The sequence below is a fragment of the Plectropomus leopardus genome, chromosome 6 (genome assembly GCF_026936395.1).
Source record: "Plectropomus leopardus strain MGB_pleo_1.0 chromosome 6, ASM2693639v1, whole genome shotgun sequence".
Classification (NCBI taxonomy): Eukaryota; Metazoa; Chordata; class Actinopteri; order Perciformes; family Serranidae; genus Plectropomus; species Plectropomus leopardus.
The window spans coordinates 25,581,057-25,600,289 of NC_142181.1; the positions used below are offsets into that span (position 1 = coordinate 25,581,057).

General features: G+C 40.0%; 2 protein-coding genes across 2 annotated transcripts in view; one reads left to right on the forward strand and one right to left on the reverse strand.

Annotated features, from left to right (window-relative positions):
• Window positions 1-13,763, forward strand: part of nxn (nucleoredoxin) — a 76,666-nt gene extending 62,903 nt beyond the window's left edge. Inside the window, exons 4-8 of the mRNA XM_042486680.2 lie at window positions 1,542-1,642; window positions 1,794-1,900; window positions 2,658-2,837; window positions 3,356-3,480; window positions 12,674-13,763. Of these exons, the coding sequence (XP_042342614.1) occupies window positions 1,542-1,642; window positions 1,794-1,900; window positions 2,658-2,837; window positions 3,356-3,480; window positions 12,674-12,856 (696 nt within the window). The 3' untranslated portion in view covers window positions 12,857-13,763. The remainder of the gene's footprint in view (window positions 1-1,541; window positions 1,643-1,793; window positions 1,901-2,657; window positions 2,838-3,355; window positions 3,481-12,673) is intronic.
• Window positions 13,764-15,411: 1,648 nt separating this feature from the next.
• mrm3a (mitochondrial rRNA methyltransferase 3a) lies at window positions 15,412-18,876 on the reverse strand. The gene is made up of 4 exons (XM_042487166.2): window positions 18,472-18,876; window positions 16,489-16,733; window positions 16,246-16,407; window positions 15,412-16,141 (listed from the first exon to the last, which is right to left on the reverse strand). Exons 1-4 carry the CDS (start codon window positions 18,825-18,827, stop codon window positions 15,549-15,551), a joined length of 1,356 nt encoding a protein of 451 aa, XP_042343100.2. The 5' UTR covers window positions 18,828-18,876; the 3' UTR covers window positions 15,412-15,548.
• Between the last annotated feature and the right edge of the window lie 357 nt (window positions 18,877-19,233).

Sequence of the window (19,233 nt, forward strand, 5' to 3'; positions counted from 1 at the left end):
TACTTTATCCACTATAATCAGCTTGAATGGTAATAAAACACGGTGTGCACTTTGTCAATAAATTGAGACAGAAAATATATTTAACCTACAGGTGAGATAATGAGCAGTAATCTTGTTTATTTGTTTAAACATTAAAGAAACCAATTATAAAAGACATGTATGTACACAGAGACTTCCGATATACATATACAAATTAACAAACACATTTACGCCTACATATACTCACAAGTCATGGCTTCAATATTAAAAGCCTGTGTAGAAAAAGAAGGAAAGCTAATAAATAATAATAATAATAATTATAATAAATAAAAGATCTCTCCTAAAGATTTAAGGTAAGATAAAAGGGATTACATGAATGTAAAATACAATAATGTTTGAGACATTACAAAATGTGCATTAAATAAGAAACACAGTAACATGCTGACATATGAAAGCATTGCTTATTAACATTGCAAGGCTGCATGACATTAGGGTAATAAAATCCATATGTTTGACACAATACTTCCATTAATAATCCGTCATTGTTTAATAGATGACTGATGCTTTTGTTCTTTTTATCAAATTTGTCTATGATCCATTTTAGTCCTGCCCTTGCTTTATTATTGTATTATTATTATATTTATTGTATTACTTTATGTAATAAAACCTTTTATTCTCTTTTATTTACCTTTTACTTCTTTAATCATGTAAACCTGTGACAAGGCAGCTCCTACCCACCCCCCCCCACACACACACACACAGCCCATCCTCTCTAGACACACAAGAAGTACATAAAAAAATACAAAAATATAGTAATAATAATAAAAATAGTGATAACAGTTAATATATATATATATATATATATATATATATAGATATAGATATATATATAGATATATATATATATATGATGTGATTACTAATGATATGTATAGCTTCTACTAGCAAGTTAAAAAACAGGCTCATCAGCAGTGCCACCTTAAAAAGGCACTTAACCTCCTGTTGTATTACTCATGTGCTGTGTAAAGAGGAGTGACTTGACTTGGCTTTACTTATATAAGGTATAAACATGAATATGATAACCAAATAGGTTATGGAAAGAAACTAACAATATTTTACTGGAGACATTTTTTCCGACGTCTTTTTTACCAGAAGGCAAACTTCGAGGAGGTGGTCCAAAAATGTTTCCCCCAAAAAGCATGAATTGCACAAGTTCTTAAACCCTGTCTGCTGTAACTAGATTCTGATGTCATAATAATGCCAGCCATACCAGTGCTCCCCCTGCCTGGACACAGTGTGGGCTCTCCAAACACACAGAACAACAAACACTTTCTCAAGCTGGAGATTTACAGCAGGATTAATGGCTTAAGAAGTCTATTTTTGAAAGCAGTCGGATACAAAACAAAAGAGAATTACTAGTTTGTGGAAAGGTGTTTGTTGGTGGAAGAAAGTTTGGAAATACCCAAAGAGATGGAATTTGTGATTATGTCTGATGTGTAATCATGATTCACTCCCTTTTATGTTCTCTTTATTCTCTCTCTCTCTCTCTCTCTCTCCGTTAGTGCCCGCCATGCCGCAGTTTGACCAGAGTCTTGGTGGAGTCATACCGAACCGTCAAAGAGTCGGGTCAGAAGTTTGAGATTGTGTTTGTCAGCGCCGACAGGTAAGATTCACAGAGCCAGAAAATAGACCACATCATAATTATTGACACATGCATCTGTCTCTGTCTGCTAAGAATACAAATAATCCCTCTTGGCTATTTGGTTGTTTATTGAGACACTGAATCACTATCTATTTTGTTCTTTCCTCTCCAGGTCAGAGGAGTCCTTTAAGCAGTACTTCAGCGAGATGCCGTGGTTGGCGGTGCCATACTCAGACGAGGCTCGGCGGTCACGACTCAACAGACTATATGGAATACAAGGTATTGTGCAGCTACCTCCTCATTATTAATGTTGCTTTTAAATCCTCAAGCTGAGAATAGAGAGTGTAGGTTTCTTTTTCTGCCGTTACGTCACACACACTGAAACCCTGGCACAATGGCTGGCAGCTCTTTGTGCTGGGCAGACAAACACTAACACGGATTGCCCTGCAGCCTGAGGAATGTGGGCCGGTTATCAAGTCTACGGTCTTGTTCGCTACGGAAGTGCTGCGCCTCTCCCTGTGTCTCGCTCTTTCTCCCTCCACTCTGTGTGTGTGCACAGAGGGCTGTGGATGAAGTTAGTAAGAGCTGGCTCTCGGCCTCTCCTACAAAGAATTTGAGGAATGCATAGAGGACGAGTCAACACTGCCCCCCCCCACCCACCCACCCATGCAGTTCATGATGGCCCCCACCTCTGCTGACTTCAGTCCACATGCGCAGACAGGAACACACTCACGTAGACAGTATGCTCCTGGATGGTGTCTGTTTCTGATAAGGCTGTTAATAGGGCGAGGAGATTGTAGTCAGAGGGATGACATGTGGAAAAAGTGAGCACAGCACAAGTGAAAGCAGACAGAGGCAAAAACTGGTCAGAAAAGGTCCAAAACTTCCACACAACAAAGAGAATCTCAGTGGGAGAGGAAGCAGTTTGCATCATAATAAACGGAAATGACCCAAACCACCTCCCACGCTGTTTTCCTGCTCTCTGCTCTTTCTCTTCCTGTCCCACCACCCTCACCTCCTCTCTCTCCCTCACCAGGTATTCCCACGCTGATTCTGCTTGATGCAGAGGGTCACATGATCACGCGACAGGGCCGCGTTGAGGTGCTGAATGACCCCGAGTGCCGGCTCTTTCCCTGGCACCCTCGGCCCGTGCTGGAGCTCAGCGAGGCCAACGCCGTGCAGCTCCACGAGGGGCCCTGCCTTGTCCTGTTTGTGGGTGAGTAGATGGGCAGCCTCTGCAGCTCCACATGGGGCTCTGCCTGGAGCTGCATGAATGGAGTGGCATTTATGTGGACCATATTGAATGTCAGACTCTGTGGAAAATTTCTTCCAGTGTTGAAAAGTCCAAAGGTCTGTCGGAACTGTTTTCGTATATATATCTATTTATATGCTAATAGAGAAGGTGCAAGGAAGCAAAGTCCAGGTGGTTTGTGAAAAGCACAGAAAAATGACATGAATGTAGGACAGTTACTGGTTTTGTGAAGACTAAATGCCAAAGCTGGACAGTGGTGACCCTGAGACCACCCTGGTGTCTCTCATGGTAAAACTGGATTACAAAACAAGACAAAGACCATCTGTACTCTTTCTTTCATGTCCTCACTCATCTGTCCACCAGCCAACTCTCCTTCCGTGCTTCCCATTTCACTCATCTGTGCATTTTTTTCGTTTCCCAGATGGCTTTTTTTTTAAATATACTTTTAATGTCTTCCTGTGTCTTTCTCCTGGTTTGTTCAGATGCAGAGGAAGAAGGTGAATTGGAGCCAGCCAAGGAGCTGATTCAGCCAATCGCAGAGAAGCTTATGGCCAAGTACAAAGCAAAGGAAGAGGAGATGCCGCTGCTGTTCTTTGTGGCTGGAGAGGTGAGATAAGCCACTCGAGGCACAGTCAAATGACATTTCACACAAACTTGTATAGCTGACGTTGGGTCTGTGAACTTGTCTGCAAGTGTTTGTTATACTGTGCTTTAGTTATGACATATGGTACAACAACCTGACCGATAGTGGAGTTTTGAGGGTGATACTGATTTTTAAAGGAACAGTGTGTAAGATTTAGGGGGATTAAGTGGCATCTAGTGGTGAGGATTGCAGATTGCAACAAGCTGAAACGTCTCCCGGTTAAAATTCCTTCAGTGTTCAATGTTCACAAGGTTTTTACAGGGTGCAGAATTATCCATAGAGGTCTGTCTGGCATGTCGGAGACGGGCAGCTAGCCTTGCACCTGCTAATGTGTGCTCACCTTTTTTGCCCATCTTTTTTTCTCTGATAACTTTTTCTTTTCTTTTTTCGGGTGCCAAATTATCACTAGAGGTCTCTTCCAAAACCATGGACCCAACAATAAAAATGTGTAAAATGTAGAGGTAAATGGCTCTTTCTTAGATGCTGAAAAACACTATGATTATTTATTTATTTTTAGATGATTATACACAAGAGATCGCATATGTATTAAATTGTATTCCATTTCTGCCTATATATATCCTAGATCCTACACACTGTACCTGTACTTTAGAGCAAAAAGAAATGTAATGATTTATTGGCCAATATTTAATTGCGGTTTTTTACATACGTATGTAAATAACAATCAACAATCATTTATGATTAGGATCCCATAAATATGCACTTTAAAGATTAATAACCATATTTTTTTACTGAACAGAACCCTTAAACATTAAAAAAAATAAATAAATAAATAACTTGCCAGTGCACTCTGGAGGACAATTCATTAGAAGGTTGTATTTCTAGCCACCTGGTAAATATTCACTCTCCTTTTAGCTCCAGTTTTGGTCTCCACCAGTCAGAAATCTATGGTAGATAGAAACACAAAAAAATATTTACTGTAGCCTCTTTAAACTGGGTCATGAAAGAATTATGAGCAAGATAAGCACTGAGCGAGCAACTTAACAATTAAAAAATGAGCAAACCAATACAAGGTACTAGGTAACTTTATTGTCATTTTTCTTATTTAAGAAGAAATTAAATTTAAGGTGATCCTAAATCCTGCTACACATGCTACCAGAGAAAATCAAATCAGCAACAAAAAATCTCCAACATATCTAATGCATTTCTGAATTTAATACTCATCAAGGACACCAAGACCTTTTATATATTTATTTATATATATATATATATATATATATAATAAATCTGTAATAATCTGATTCCAGCCAATATATGCCCAGCCAGCAATTTATCAGTTAGGCTCTGATCACATATTGTAAATCCCTGGTTTGTATCTGCACCTAACACCTTGGTCTATTGTTGAAATGACGGCATTAGAGGCCCCTCTTTGAGCCTCTTGGACCTGAAAGAGGGACACTCACGCCTATCCATGACCCAGAATTCAACTTGGTGCCTCTATCATGATAGGTAGAACCAGAGCGTGCCAGCATACTTTCTCCACTCCCAAATAATCCTTCCATCTCCTACTTTATCTCCTCCCACGTCTCCCCCCATGTGGGACGGACCGTGGAGTTTTCATAACTGGTGTTATCTCATGTTGTTCTGTCTCGACCTTTCCAGAGCTGGTGGAGTTAGCAGCAGCGGCAAACATAATTACCAGATTAGCTACCTCTCCCCAGTTCCCCGCTTCTCTGCCCTCCAGCTCCCCTTCCTCCCAGATCTCTCTGCCCAGCAGTCGGGGAGGACTGCGCTGGTTTCTAGTGTCACACATTGAGGGTGGGCTCAGGTTTCGTGGCCGTGGGGCTCACACATGTGCTAACTGTCTGACCCTGTGTGTCTGTCCAAGGTCGCCCGTCAGCCTTGAAATGTCACTGACATACGTACACAGAACAAGAAAAGCTCACAGAAAGACAGGGGCTGACATGATAGTGTTTCGTGTTCATTGTCTGCGTGCCAGTATTTATTTGACCTAACACAAAGACACATTGTTGCACTGCAGCTTGTAGTGATTGAGAAGCATCTTGTGTTATAGCTGCAGTCTACGTTTGCTTTGTTTCCCCTGTGGCACACATGCTAAGGCAGATATTTTTACATCCATGCAGTGAAGATATAATTTCCTGGCTCTTGCTCAACTGGCTATGAAATCACCAGGTTTCACTTCTAGATCGGATTCACGCTCGGATATCACTTCCCGTTTCAGAGAGTGGAGCTTCCAGGCTCTGGGCTCAGACTCCGGCACCTTGGCCCGGGGTAGTCCTGGTAGTTGCACGCTGCTTGCCAGGCCAGCTGCTGGGTTTTCTGTGTCCATGAGACAGCAGTATGTTGGCAGTCTCTCAGGGGGGAGAATGATACAGGATCATCTTACCCCACTGAAAAAAAACATACGCCACAGAGTAGTATACTGCTTTTATGAACACAGAATGAAAGATCTTTTGTTCTTTTAGTTCTACTGTGTACTGGCTATGCATGCAAAATTAACTCCAGTGGCATTATCCAATCACATGAGAATTTAATAGTTTTTTGTGGCAAGCAGCAATGGTTCTTCTCTCCAACGTTCTCATGCTTGATTTTATGTGTAAAACTCAATAAATATTGTATTTTTAGCCTTTTTTAGTGGTTAGGCTGTATGGATGGCAATTGTCCACCAACCGCTTTAGTCCAGACTGAAACATTTCAGCAACTATTAGATGGACGACATTAGATTTTGTTCCCAGAGGATGACTTTGTGTTTGGTGATCCCCTGGCCTCTCCTCTACAGCCACCATGAAGTTAACTTTTGTTTTTTTTTTTTTAATGAAATCTCTGAACAACAGGGTTTGTCATCGCACACTACACACACAGTCATGGTGCTCAGCAGGCTTAGGCAGTATCTATTTATTCATACCTTCATACCTTCCTGACATTTCACCCCAGTTGACAGTATCTGACAGTATTTGAGTAAAAAAGAAGTTACTGTAGCATATGTGTCATTCTCCAGCCTACAGTGCTCTGTTTCTCCTATGCAGTTAGTCTACTTAGACAAGTCCTGCTGGTTTAAAATATGTATGGCTTACATAATAATGAATAGGTCGAAAATAAGCATCCTCCTTGCTGGAGCACGCAGTGACACTTGTTGCTGTGACGTATACTGACATATCGGTGGGCTGAACGCCGATATGTGCTTATGAGCTTCTTTGCAGTTGGAAGAAGTCATGTCAAGATAAAGGTATGTGTAGCAATACTTCCAAACAGGGGCAGAGGCATTTTTCTTTATTACCGTTCCTGTAACATTATCCCCACCACTTGGCAGTTGTTGTATTTCTCAGCTCAGTTCCACCAGTAGAGACCTCTGGTGGTGCATTGTGTGTACTACAATACATTGCCTCAATATAGCATCTCTGTATCACTTTAATAGAAAGGTTAGGACCTACTCATTTGGACAGTATTAAAAATCATATCATTGGGATTTCCAGACACCCTGGTATACCGTAATAGAGTGATACCACACAAGTCTACTGTTCAGTGGATGACTTCTCATGACTTTGTTGAACTGTCAAGGTTTCCTCTAGCTCTGCCATGTGGGTCACATTTAGAGCTGAAATGATTAGTTGATTGACCAAAAATTAATTTCCAACATATTTGATAACTGATTATTCATGTGGGTGAGCAGAAATACCAAAAATGTGATAGTTCTATGCTCTCAGATGTGAACATGGGCAGCTTTTCTTGACTTGACATGACTGTAATTTTATCATTTTTGGATTTTCACATTTGATGATGTCACTCTGGACTCTAGGGTATTGTGTTTGGCATTATTCATTGTTTTATGACATTTGATATACCTAACCACTAATCACTGAGACAAGAAAATGATCTGTAAATTATTTCGAAAGTGGAAAAAAAATGTCAGTTGCAGTTCTATTAACATTCCTGCTTGAGAGTGAAATGTCTCAACAGCTGTTAAAATGAATTAGCATGAAATGTATTACAGACTCATGCCCCCCTAAGGATGAATTAAAATCACTTGGTGATCCAGTATCATGTTGTCTATCGCCGTCATGAGATCAAAATTGTTCAATACTTTTATGACCAAAAACTTACAAATCTATAATGATACATTAAGTGCTAATTAGCAGATGTTGGCATGCTAAAAAGCTAAAATAAGACAGTAAAAAAGGTCAACATTAATACTGCTAAACATCATGTTTGCATAGTCATTGTGAGCATGTTGTTTTTTGTCTTTATCACTGAAGCTCAATAAATTTGCCATGTTTATTCCATTTAGTATTTATATGAGGAGTGCAGCTCTTTAAATGCGGGTCCCACAAAGAATTTATCACTTTATTTTTATTTTTTGTACAATTTGTAACACAAGGGATGTTCTTCAGTTGTTTATACCACATTTGTGTGCACCAGGCAAAGATGTTTTCACTCTCAGCAATGTAAACTGATGAGCCGCTGCTGAGAATATCCAAAATTTCACAATCGCGACTTTTCCTCAAGACATCAAAGCTGGCCAGTGAAATGGATGCAGCCCCAGCTCAGAGGCCAGTGGGGAGGTTTGTTCATCATGGCCAGTTTCAGGCCTTATCAGATGGTCATCGTCTGTGAAATGCCACAGTGCATCAATAATCAGAATAAGCTTGACACGGCCCAGCAGGTTCCCCACACGGTAAACACACGCTGAGCCTTATCACAGCTGCGATTGCAGGCTGCAGCAGAGAGGCCCTTTGTCTTTTTTGTTCAGAGCTGAGCTGCTGAGGGCGGCGGGGTTGGGGTGGGGGGGGGACTCTGGAATGGCTGCACCTCACGAGAAGCAGTTTACACAAGCAGAGAAGCCACACAAAAGAAGATGCATGACTTCCTACGGGGCCGAAGACTGATGCACAGATTACATCTTCTCATGTCGGAGAGGCTGGAAAGGCCACAGTGACAGATTGTGGAATTTGTCTCTTTGGGGTTTCTTTACACTGTGTGCCCAGATGATCTATATTCTACACTTAGAAATGGCTGCACGACAGCATGCACGGCAAAGCTTTTATTTGTAGTAAGAGAATCAGGCAGTATTTCACTCGTAACAACATTGTCCTTAGTGACAGCCTACATCTGTGACTATTAACTGGTCAGTGTATGGTGATTTGCAGCGTAATAAAATGGGCTCCATTCAGAGGAAGTTAGCTGCCTACGACAAAAATACCACACTGCAGCTCATCTGTTCCATCTGTTAGCAGTTTTGCAAAGAAGAGGTTGCAGACTTCATCTTGGCATACTTATCCATTTTAGGTAGCAGCACGGCCAAGCTATTCAATGAGAAGTCTGAGGGCTGATTGTGTGGTTTGATCCATTTAGCGAAAAGAGCTGCGGATTTTCTGATAACAGGAACAGGGAAGACACAACAAAGAGGTCTGAAAGGAGGGATTGCTTGAGTATTACATGTAGCAGGAAATCCATCCAGAGTCACTTTATCTTTGACTTTGTTTTGACAAAACTCACATTGGCACATAAATCAGTAAGAGTATTAACATCAGAGGCGCTGCCTCTATGAGAGGGCCAACTCTTTGTTGCAGTGCCACCCTCTGGCCCTTTCTTGTTAGTTCTGCATTTTCAACATAATATTTTCCATATGAAACCGATCTTTAATCTCAGCAAGTCTCCCTCCAAGCCAGAGCGCTAAGTGGAGGGGAAATCAGGTCTTGCCGTCATGAGCAGAGCAGAATGTCTCGTATGATAGTAACACATCTAACAAGTGAACTGCATGACATAACATGTTAAATCAAAACATGTTTGACTTAGAGATTTGACTGGAATAATGGATCTCTGTCAAGGTAGGAACGCCAATTGCAGAAGCACTCCTGGCTGGAGCTGAAGCAGAATTACAAAAGGGTGTGATTTCTTATTCAGTCTCAATAATTAATGGCCCTTTCAAGCTCGTTTGAAAGTTGCTGCCTGCCTGCCTGCCAGTGATTCATTCTGTTACCTGTGGCTACATGGGTTGTAATCCTGAATTGTTGAAGGGTGAAAGGTGACATCACGCCTCAGGCTAAAAATAGGTGAAGCCCTTCCAAAAAAAAAGACTGCATAGAAATAAAAGTGGATTTCCCTACAAACCCTGCAGCAGTCTATTTGTACCACATTCCTTCACCGCGCTCTCTCCTGCCCACATGTGCCATTCAAACACTCTGTGATGAGACCTGATGTGCGTGAGCTTTTGAAAAGTGTTGTTGGACCCCCACCTGGTTTCTTCCTGTCTTTCCACTCAGCAGGGTGTGTGACTAAGCACCGCCGCTCTGGTCTCTCTGGGCAGGCTGCCTGCAGGAAGACAGAAAAGAGTTTCATATTCTCTTTCAAGATGTGTGCATTAATAAAGATTGTGCCAGGCAGTTATGAATTTTATGGGGTAATCTTAACGTGGCAGAGTTCAAGTTGTGGGTGCTGTCCTAGTTTTCTTCGCTAAAAGCAAGTCTGAACTTAGAAGGCAGCAGAGAAATGTGTAATTTACTGGAATGTTTCCAGTGTTTGACTTGCATGTTTGTCAAAGTAATTCAAATGTGAGCATTGATGGGTCATGACACAAGGGCCAATATACCCCCCCAAGCCATATACTGTAGTTTGTTCATGCTGTAGATGACAATGACATGTCGAAACCAGTGGTTCCCAGCTTCTCTTATTTTTGACCTGCAACCCTTTTAACCAAAGCAATGTCTCCTTGGGACCCCTTGTCAGTTTGCATGTGTCAGTGTGTTGTAGCCAGTTTATCCAGACATAGATTCTTCCTTCTCAAACTGTTTATTTTGAATAATTTAAAGAGGCACGAAGAAGTCGAATGTTCCATTAATTTGCCAGAAAGGAAGCCAAGTTAAGTATGCGGACTGGAGTCACATGAAAGGAAATCATATCAGACTTGGATCTCAAATGTGATGACTTTAAACTTGACAAAATAAAATAAAAAAAAAACCTTGTCTGAAGCCCAAACATTAAAATGTTATTAAAAAACGACACAAATCAATTTATTTCATGAGTCAGTTAACGCTAACATTAGTCTTTTTATTTCATTTAGACATAGGACATGCAAAAGCATACAGTCATCATCACTTTATAGGGTGAAGTTCAGTTGCACCTGCTTTAACAGGTTATTTTAACAAGTAAATACAAATGTATAAAAGCTTTCAAATTTTTGTAAATGTAATACATTATTACTCTTTTGTTAGGTGTTATATTAGTTAAGAGCACATTATGATTTGTTTAGAACTGGAAACTCAGCCAAGGACTTGATTCAGGACTTGCCTGTCTCTACTTGGGACTTGACTAGGAGCTTGCTTGTCTTGACTTGAAACTTTTTTTTTCAAAGATATTTTTTGGGGGCTTATGACCCTTAATTGATAGGACAGACCAAGAAAGAGGGGGGTTGACATGCAGCAAAGGGCCAAAGCTGGGGTCGAACCCGTGGCTGCAGCCGCTGAGGTGAGTACACAGCCTCTGTACATGGGATGCCCACTCTACCAAGTGACCTACTGGACGCCCCTCTTGGCTTAAAATGAGTGCAAAGACTTGAGACTTACTCGTAAATTGAGAAACAATGACTTGGTCCCACATCTGAAATGATTTTTCAATAAACATGGAGCTCATAGACTAGCCCTAACCCCTTTTTAGACTAAAAAAAAAAGTCCTTTTAGTTTTTCTTTTAATCATTAGCATTTTCTAATGATAAAGCAATAATAATAATCCCTCAGATTTATGTTACAACCCCTTGGCAGGTCCAAACCCTCACTTTGGGAAAAAAAAGTTATATTTTCAGAGCAGAGCTATTTTGAAATCCAACATTTTTGAACTGCTTTACTTATTTTGAGGTAGGCTAACTGTAGGCAAAGTAATTGCAGATTAAAATGTAAGCATGGGTGTATTATCTATAACGGGCCCAGGCTCAGGAGGCCCTTATACCAGATCCTCTTTGTAAAGTCACTTGCACCTTTTAGACTGCCTGTTCAAGGCATGTGGCACCTTTATTTTACCTCGCTATTGTTTATAAGAGATGCACTTGTGGAATCAGGGACAGAGTTGTCTCACCGTTAAGCTGGCAGTGGAAGTACTAACAGTGTCCAATCATTGTCTGTGTGAAGGGACAGTCAGGAGAAATGGACTGATGTTGGGGCGAGTGTGACATGTGACAACATGTTATACCCCTTTTTCAAAAGAATTAATATAAGAACACTGTTTTTTTAAACATGGGAAAACCTGCTAAAAACAGGCTATAGACTTTTCTGTTGCCAGTAGAGCAGAGCCGTGTACACGCTTTTCTGTTTCTTTTTCTGGTGTGACTTGTTCAACATTATGGATGCGCAGGAAATTGAAAATGTTACAGTACTTAATCTTTTCTTTATCTCTTTACCAATTCAGTCTGTCTTTTAAACTCGACTTCGAATAATTTGCAACAATGTTTGAGTGAAGCTTGGGCGGAGATGGACAATATTTGGTGTCAGCACATCATTGCAGATCGCTGGTTAATGGGCTAAAATTAGCACGTTCATCGGGGTGTTGTATTTCCATCATTGCCAACAGAGCCTGAGCTGATAAATATCCATGACAACTGCAGACTCATTTGACCCAGGTGTAAATGCAGATTGCAAGCTTTCCCATTACACAGAAAAGTCAGATGTTAGCGGGTGTTTCTGTGGCTGGGAAAGGGGCTTTGTAATTAAAAAAATATTGTTTTTTAAGTATGCGGTCAATTTGTTTGCTGTGTATTTGTGTGTTATGTAATTATGTTCATGTTGCTTTTTTACTTTTGTACAGTGTATTTGAGTTCTTTTAAAAGAGCTTTTATAGATAAAATGTATTACTATTATTATGTGCGACCCACCCTTGGGAGATTAAAAAGCAGCTAGATGCAGCTGGCAGCTAACTCATAGAAGAAGAAGAACAGCTGAAACTGTCATCAAATATTATAGTATATAGAAGGCTTTTTACACATCCAGGGGCCCATTATGTCATTATCCATCTCTGCTACTGAGCTACAAAAAAAACCCCAACTTTTTGACTTTCCAACAAGACATGTAAATAAGTCACTTTAAGCAGAGGTTCTGGTTTGGGCCTGTTCCCAGTAATCCGTCCATGCATGTGAGAAATCTACCACTGTATCATCATCACACCTAATAACTGTTTCTTTTCTCTTTTACTACAGGATGACATGAGTGACTCCCTGCGGGACTACACTAATCTCCCAGAAGCTGCACCTCTGCTCACCATCCTGGACATGTCGGCCCGTGCCAAATATGTTCGCGACGTGGAGGAGATCACGCCGGCCGTAGTGGAGCAATTTGTCAGCGACTTCCTGGCTGAAAAGCTCAAACCAGAGCCCATCTAAAGAGGAAGTCCAAATATAAATGGGACATACTATATGGGACTCACTCCATCATCGAACCCTGACCACCCTTCCCAGCCTCCCACTCTCTCTCCCACCTCCCCCCTGACTCTGTCAGACTGTTAGAGAGATGTCTCACTTTTTACTGACATTTTAACATTTTTTTAGACATGTTTCTCTTTTCATGGAGTCCTCTCTTTCTCCTGTGGTGCCTTGCATTGACAATAGTCCCTACAGTAATATATATGGAGTTTTTTTTGGCTGCAAGAAAGTTTTTTTTTTTGTTTTGTTTTTTTCACTTAATAGCATTTCTGAACTCTAGAGAAAACCAGAGAATTACCCAGTGGACCTACTTATTCAGCTGATTCTTTGCTTTCTCTTTTGTCTGCGAGATCCTTGTTACTTTCTGAATGATGCTGAGAAAGAATAAAATGCATTTTTACAGTTGTATTTCTTGTAGTGCAAACGTGCTGAACCCTCAGTTGGATGTAGCCGTAAGCCTTTATGGCCCTATTTAAAGAAGAAGAAAAAAACAAACAGGTGCACATACAGTAAAGATCACATATTACTTTCATGTAACAGACCAATGACTGATGTTTTAAAAACCCCTGTGTCTTGTTGTGCGTGTTATGACGTGAGTGAAAGTCATCTCTTGCCAGTTGTTAATGGTGGTTCTCATCTCAAAGTCATTATGAGGATTTTCTGTGAAGGTCCCCTAATGAACAGGTCCAGGTTATTTCTGAAGGCACAGACATGGCATCTGAAAAGTGTTGAATGTATAAATCCCTGTATTCTGTTTCTTCAGTCATGACTTCTCACGCCCATTAAAAATTCACTGGCAAGCACAAATTTTTGTTCCGTATAAGTTCTATCAATAAAGTTAGCTCTTGGATATGTAAAACACACACAATGCAATGACTCACCGGGTCTTTTGTTGGAAGTATTTAAATCAGACTCATGGGCTTAATGCAACGTTTGCATTTAACATGGGAGACAGTAACCAGACTCCAGTTGGGATGGAAGTGTAGTGACTTCTGCATATTTGCATAGACAATATGGCTGCAGACATAAACGGATAGACAACAGTCTCTTTCTTTCAAGTGTATGCATCTGTTAAAAGCTTTTAGGAACTGTGTGAAAATTATAAGGAGGATAGGTAATGTGTTTTTTTTTGTTAAAGGGTTGCTCAGTCTGACTTTTTTGAGTGCAGGGGAAGGTCATTTAATGTTTTCTGACCCCAGATTTATTACAAGGTTCCTACAGCGTAAGGCAAGTTAGATTTAAGAATTTTTTTTTATGTCACACAGAAAGAAAGTTAAGACCAGTTGTACAACAACCAAAACGGAAGAAAAAACACCCCATCAACCAACATTTATGGAGATTTAGGGGCATTTTTCTTAAATGTTTATGTACAGTGAAAAAAGCACATCTGCACACTCAAATCAGTGCAAAAACCATGTTTACGATGCAAGCTTTCAGTCAGAGACCTTCTTTAAGGCATAACAGGTTACAAGTGCAATCAGCAGTATCAGCAGCTAGGAAAATGTGGAAAGCATTTACACAAACATCATCAAAAACAGGTATGCTTTAAAGTCAAAAGATTCAGCTGTGCATGTAGGTACAAAGCTGAGAGGCTCACCACCAGCTTAATGATAAACTTTTCTACAGGAAACATATGGTGAACCGTACTTGAGATTTCTATCCTTGTGGTAAGTGTGCCCAGTGCCACAACACCTGGAAAACCAATGAATTAAGACATCCTAGGAGAGAGCCAACATTTCCTGTGAAGGGAATTATCAAAAAACATAATTTACCCGTTAAAATGTGATAAGATTTATGTTGGTAAGACTACCTGCACCCTAAAACAAAGATCAGGGAACAAAAAAGTTCCATAGGACGCAAAGCTGTGAATGACCCTGTAGCCTGTCACTTTAATGAGCACCCACGCACCATCTCTTCCCTTAAATGCCAGGGCATAGAGCAGATTACGCTCCACAGAGGGGTTGATTTGGACAGGTTATGCCAGAGAGAGCTTTTTTGGATCCACTCTTTAGGATCACTGCAACCCCTGAGTCTGAATGAGGATTTTGATGTAAGTGTTTTGTTATGAATACATAATTTTAATAGATTTTATGTGTTCTGTGTTAAATAATGGCTGAAGCCTGACGACATCTATTTCAATTGTTGTTTATTCGATTGTAAATATGGTAAATTTTGCTTTGCTTGGTTTGTGACTGTCTCTGTAGTTAAACTGTGTTCATTTTGTAGTCACTTTCCCTAGGACTACAATCCCCGATTCAGTAACTGACACAAGTGTTCTGCATTAAGGCTAATCGAGTGATGTTCTCCCAGCTCCTTATACTGCTGATTCCACTTGTTACTCCTTGAAGGTCTCTGACTGAAATCTTGCATAGTAAACATGGTTTTTGCACTGATTTGAGTGTGCAGATTTTTTCACTATGGAGAAAACAATCGAAAGAATCTGCAGATTAACTGATAATGAAAATATTTCTTGGATGCAGCCCTGAAAAAAAAACAAAACTCAGAGGCACTGAACATGAATTATTCACAAATCTTCAATGTTTTATTATTAGCAGAACAGGATGGAGAATGGAAATTTAAATAATAGAGTTCAGTTTTTATTAACAAGGATAAGTATACACCAGAAGTCACATAATGATATTAAGTGCTAACATCATAACTGCTGCTCAGCTTTAGTTTTCCCTTTCCTTCCAGGTGTCTGCATTAGTTTCAACAGTTGCTTCCTGCCCTCAAACAAAAGGACACTGGCGGCCATGGCTGAATTCAAGCTGTCCACATCAGGGGTGACAGGAATAAAGAGCCTGTGACCGGCAGTTTTCTCCGCCAGCTGGACGGCGTCTACACTCAAACCATGTGTCTCTCCGCCGATCACAAGAGCAGAGGGACTCTGAGCCCAGCTCTCATGGTACACCTTTGAGTCCACTCTGGGAAGTGAAAGTCCCTCATCTTCATAATCTGAGTCAGAGTCAGAATCATATTCCTCATAGCGCATGTTTTTGTGATTAGGCCTCGTGCTGATCCAGCCGTAGTCTCCTGGTTTGGACAGTTTGGAAGACACATTAACTTGTGAATCCTCTTTTTCTTTACTTCTGTCAACGCCGCAGCTGCTGTCAGCCACATGGACAGTCACAGACTCAGGAAGGTGTTTTTCCACATCCTCCCAGCCCAAACTGGAATGAATGGGAAGGCGGAAATGGGCGCCCATCGCTGCACGCAGAACTTTAGGCTCCCAAGCATCGACACAACCTGTTGGTGAAGAAAAACAAACATTTGAAAACCACAAGCAAAGACGCAAAGCCATTTTCAAAAGGTGAAGTTCACTCGTTCACATCTGTAATTGATAAGCATACCCTTGGTGAGCAGGACATCATGGCAGCCAGCAGCAACAGCACATCGCAACATCGTCCCAAGGTTGCCAGGGTCTCGGATGTTGTCGCATATCAGGGACAGTGGCACTGAATGACCTCGATTTGTGAAGCTTAATCGTGACGGGTCCGGACGAGAAAATATAGCTGCAGAAGAAGAGGTCGAAGTCAGCAACATCTCACAACACCTGAGCTTTATAGAGAACCAAAACAAAACGTGACCCTCACCGATCACCCCTTGTGGAGCCACGAGGTCGGACCAAATCTTGATGTCCTCGAATTTGACTTTGACGAGCGTGGCCCTTTTCAGTTTTTCTAAGGGCAGCTCTCGGAGCCGGTCCACCGTGCTGAAGAACACCATCTGTGGGTTGGCTCCAGCATCCAGGGCATCACAGATCAAACGGCGGCCCTCCAGGAGGATTTTACCCTGATGCTCCCTGAACGTCCTGGAACGAGCAACACTCACTACCCTCCTGAAGGACAGGCGAGAGGAGATGGAGAGGCAGAGAAGGATAACAGGCAGTGTGAGTATGAATCACTAGAATTACTATTTTGAAAACATTTTTACAAAGCTTTTATGTTTAGAGCAAAAGGCAGCAAATTAAACTGTCGACTGAGAAAGATGGTTTGAAACTTCTGAATACTATCCAAATTTAAACATTTACTTAAATCAATGTAACTTCCAGTTTAAGTCCTGTATTAAAAAGTATGGAAGTACTACTTTCAGCAAAATCTACTTACAGTTGCAACCAGTTAACGTACTGATTAGACGAGCATGGTGCTTTTATTTATCGTCTGCTTTTTTCAGTACTATTGCCAACAAGCTATCTGTATTTTGGCACCAAATCCCATATCGAAAATATGCTTTCTTGAATACCTTGCTTTGAGGAATATAAGCATTTCTCGACAAAAACATTTTCTTTTATTTTTAATTTTTAAAAAAAGGCCAAACTTCTCACATGGTAAATGTTGTGTATTGTTTAAAATGGACAACAGTTTGAATTAAATCTAGCAGTCTGATCAAACAATGAGCAAACAAAATTATAAATCTGACCAGACATTTGATGTTATCTTTAGGTAGTTCACAGTCTTCAACCATCCAATATCATATATTATATTACTATATAGTTATTACTGATATATCTTAACCATCATTTTACTGCTGTAACTAGTCGCAGTTGTGATAATTGATCTACCGTTCATACTGCTGTATTTTAATCTGAAAAAATACATTATAATTTATAAATACATTATATTTTGTAGACTGATCATGTGTGTTATATCACGCTGGAAAGTCACTTGTAATTGTCAAAAATGTGCAAAAAAAGTACACTCTGAGGTGTAGTGGTGTACAAATATAAAGTAGCATATAATGTACATACTCAGGTGCAGTATAAGTACCTAAAACTGCACTTATGTACTTAGTAGCATTACCCAACAGCTTTCTACACAACATAAATAATAATAACTTCCAATGTATTATTAAAGCTTCAGATATCCTTAAAAGTATTTAAATGAACTCCTCCTTTACTAACTGCAACATTAATGCATCACTAATAACAGTCCAGTAATATAATACAAGATTGTGAGATGGGCCGTTCTGCATAATGACTACTTTTACTTTTTGAACTTTACATAGATGACAATAGTTTTGTACTTTTACTTGAGCTTTTACTTGTAGCAGAGTATTTTTACACTTTAATATTGCTACTTTTGCTGAAAAAAACATCTAAATATTTGTCCCACCATTTATTTTCTGAGTCCATCATGTCATTAACCCTCTGAAACCTGGACCTGACTGACATCAGTTTTGTTGTGCTGGATTCAGATGCTTTTCATAAGCATTTAAACCTTTAAAACCTGAGCAGATCAGTTTGATTATTCATTTATTTATTTATTTCAAAAACATGGATAAAAGACAATGAGCAAGAAATTGGTAAAACATGAAAATTAAACGACCTGGAAAGTAGTTTTTAAAAGAGAGACGGAGAGAAAAAAGTAATAGAAATTTATATTATTATTATTATTATTATTATTATTATTATTATTATAACACCTAATTTATTGCTAATTTGCAGGTAATTTTCTTGTAACTTTTTTCTTAGTGCCTTCTTCAGTGCCTTCTTTTTTTTTTTTTTTTAAGAAATAAATTTAGCCAATTTTTCTCAGGTTTCAAAAGGCTAACTGTTGCCTTCATGAAGTGACACTTACGCCAGCCTCTTATCTCCGGGGAAAGCCCTCTCAAAGCGCACTCCATCAATCTGATCCTTTGTAACAGCGTGTTTTGTAACTGACTGCGCATCATTCTTCACTTTAACAGCGTCTCTTTCTTCAGGATGTTTTATTGAAGCTGTGACTTTCTCCTCCTTCTTCTTGACGTTTGGCCCCGCTGGCTGAGGCTTCAGGACTTTATCCGTCTCATTGTCGGGAAACACCACTCGGACAGGTGTCCTCCTCAGTCCGCGGACATACCGTTTTGACTCCACAATAACGCCGCTTCTCCTTGATAGAAAGACGTTTCGCTCAATGGAAACAAGGCAAATCACGCTCCTCATGTACGCTGCCATGTTTGTTTCGTTTCTTCTTCCCTGGTTTCACAGCGCGAGATGCTAACACCAAGCTAACCTGCATAGCGCCACCAGCTGTAGTGTAGGGAGTACTACATGTATGTGTCAAAATTAATCTAATTCATTAGTAAAATTAATTGCTCCCTGTGTAGTTACCAAACCAATCAAAGTCTTTTTGAGGTTCCTTCTTCTTTATATTTATTTTATTAATTAAGTTAACGCTCAAAGTTGTTGCTATTTAAGTAAAAAAAACGTTATTAAATGCAAGATTATTACAAAAAGGCACTGATACATAGACAGGACAAAACAGAAAATAAATAAAATTAAGACAAAAACTAAAAAGCAAATAAACAAAAATAATTTTTCACATTTCATATTGCCAGGTTACATCATACTATAATCATGT

Coding starts and splice junctions, on each gene's coding strand:
- mrm3a (XM_042487166.2), bottom strand. CDS start 18,827: ATGGCAGCGTACATGAGGAGCGTGATTTGCCTTGTTTCCATTGAGCGA. Junction 16,734..18,471: donor CCCGGAGATAAGAGGCTGGC/GTAAGTGTCACT, acceptor CCTGTCCTTCAG/GAGGGTAGTGAGTGTTGCTC. Junction 16,408..16,488: donor GGCTCCACAAGGGGTGATCG/GTGAGGGTCACG, acceptor CTTCTTCTGCAG/CTATATTTTCTCGTCCGGAC.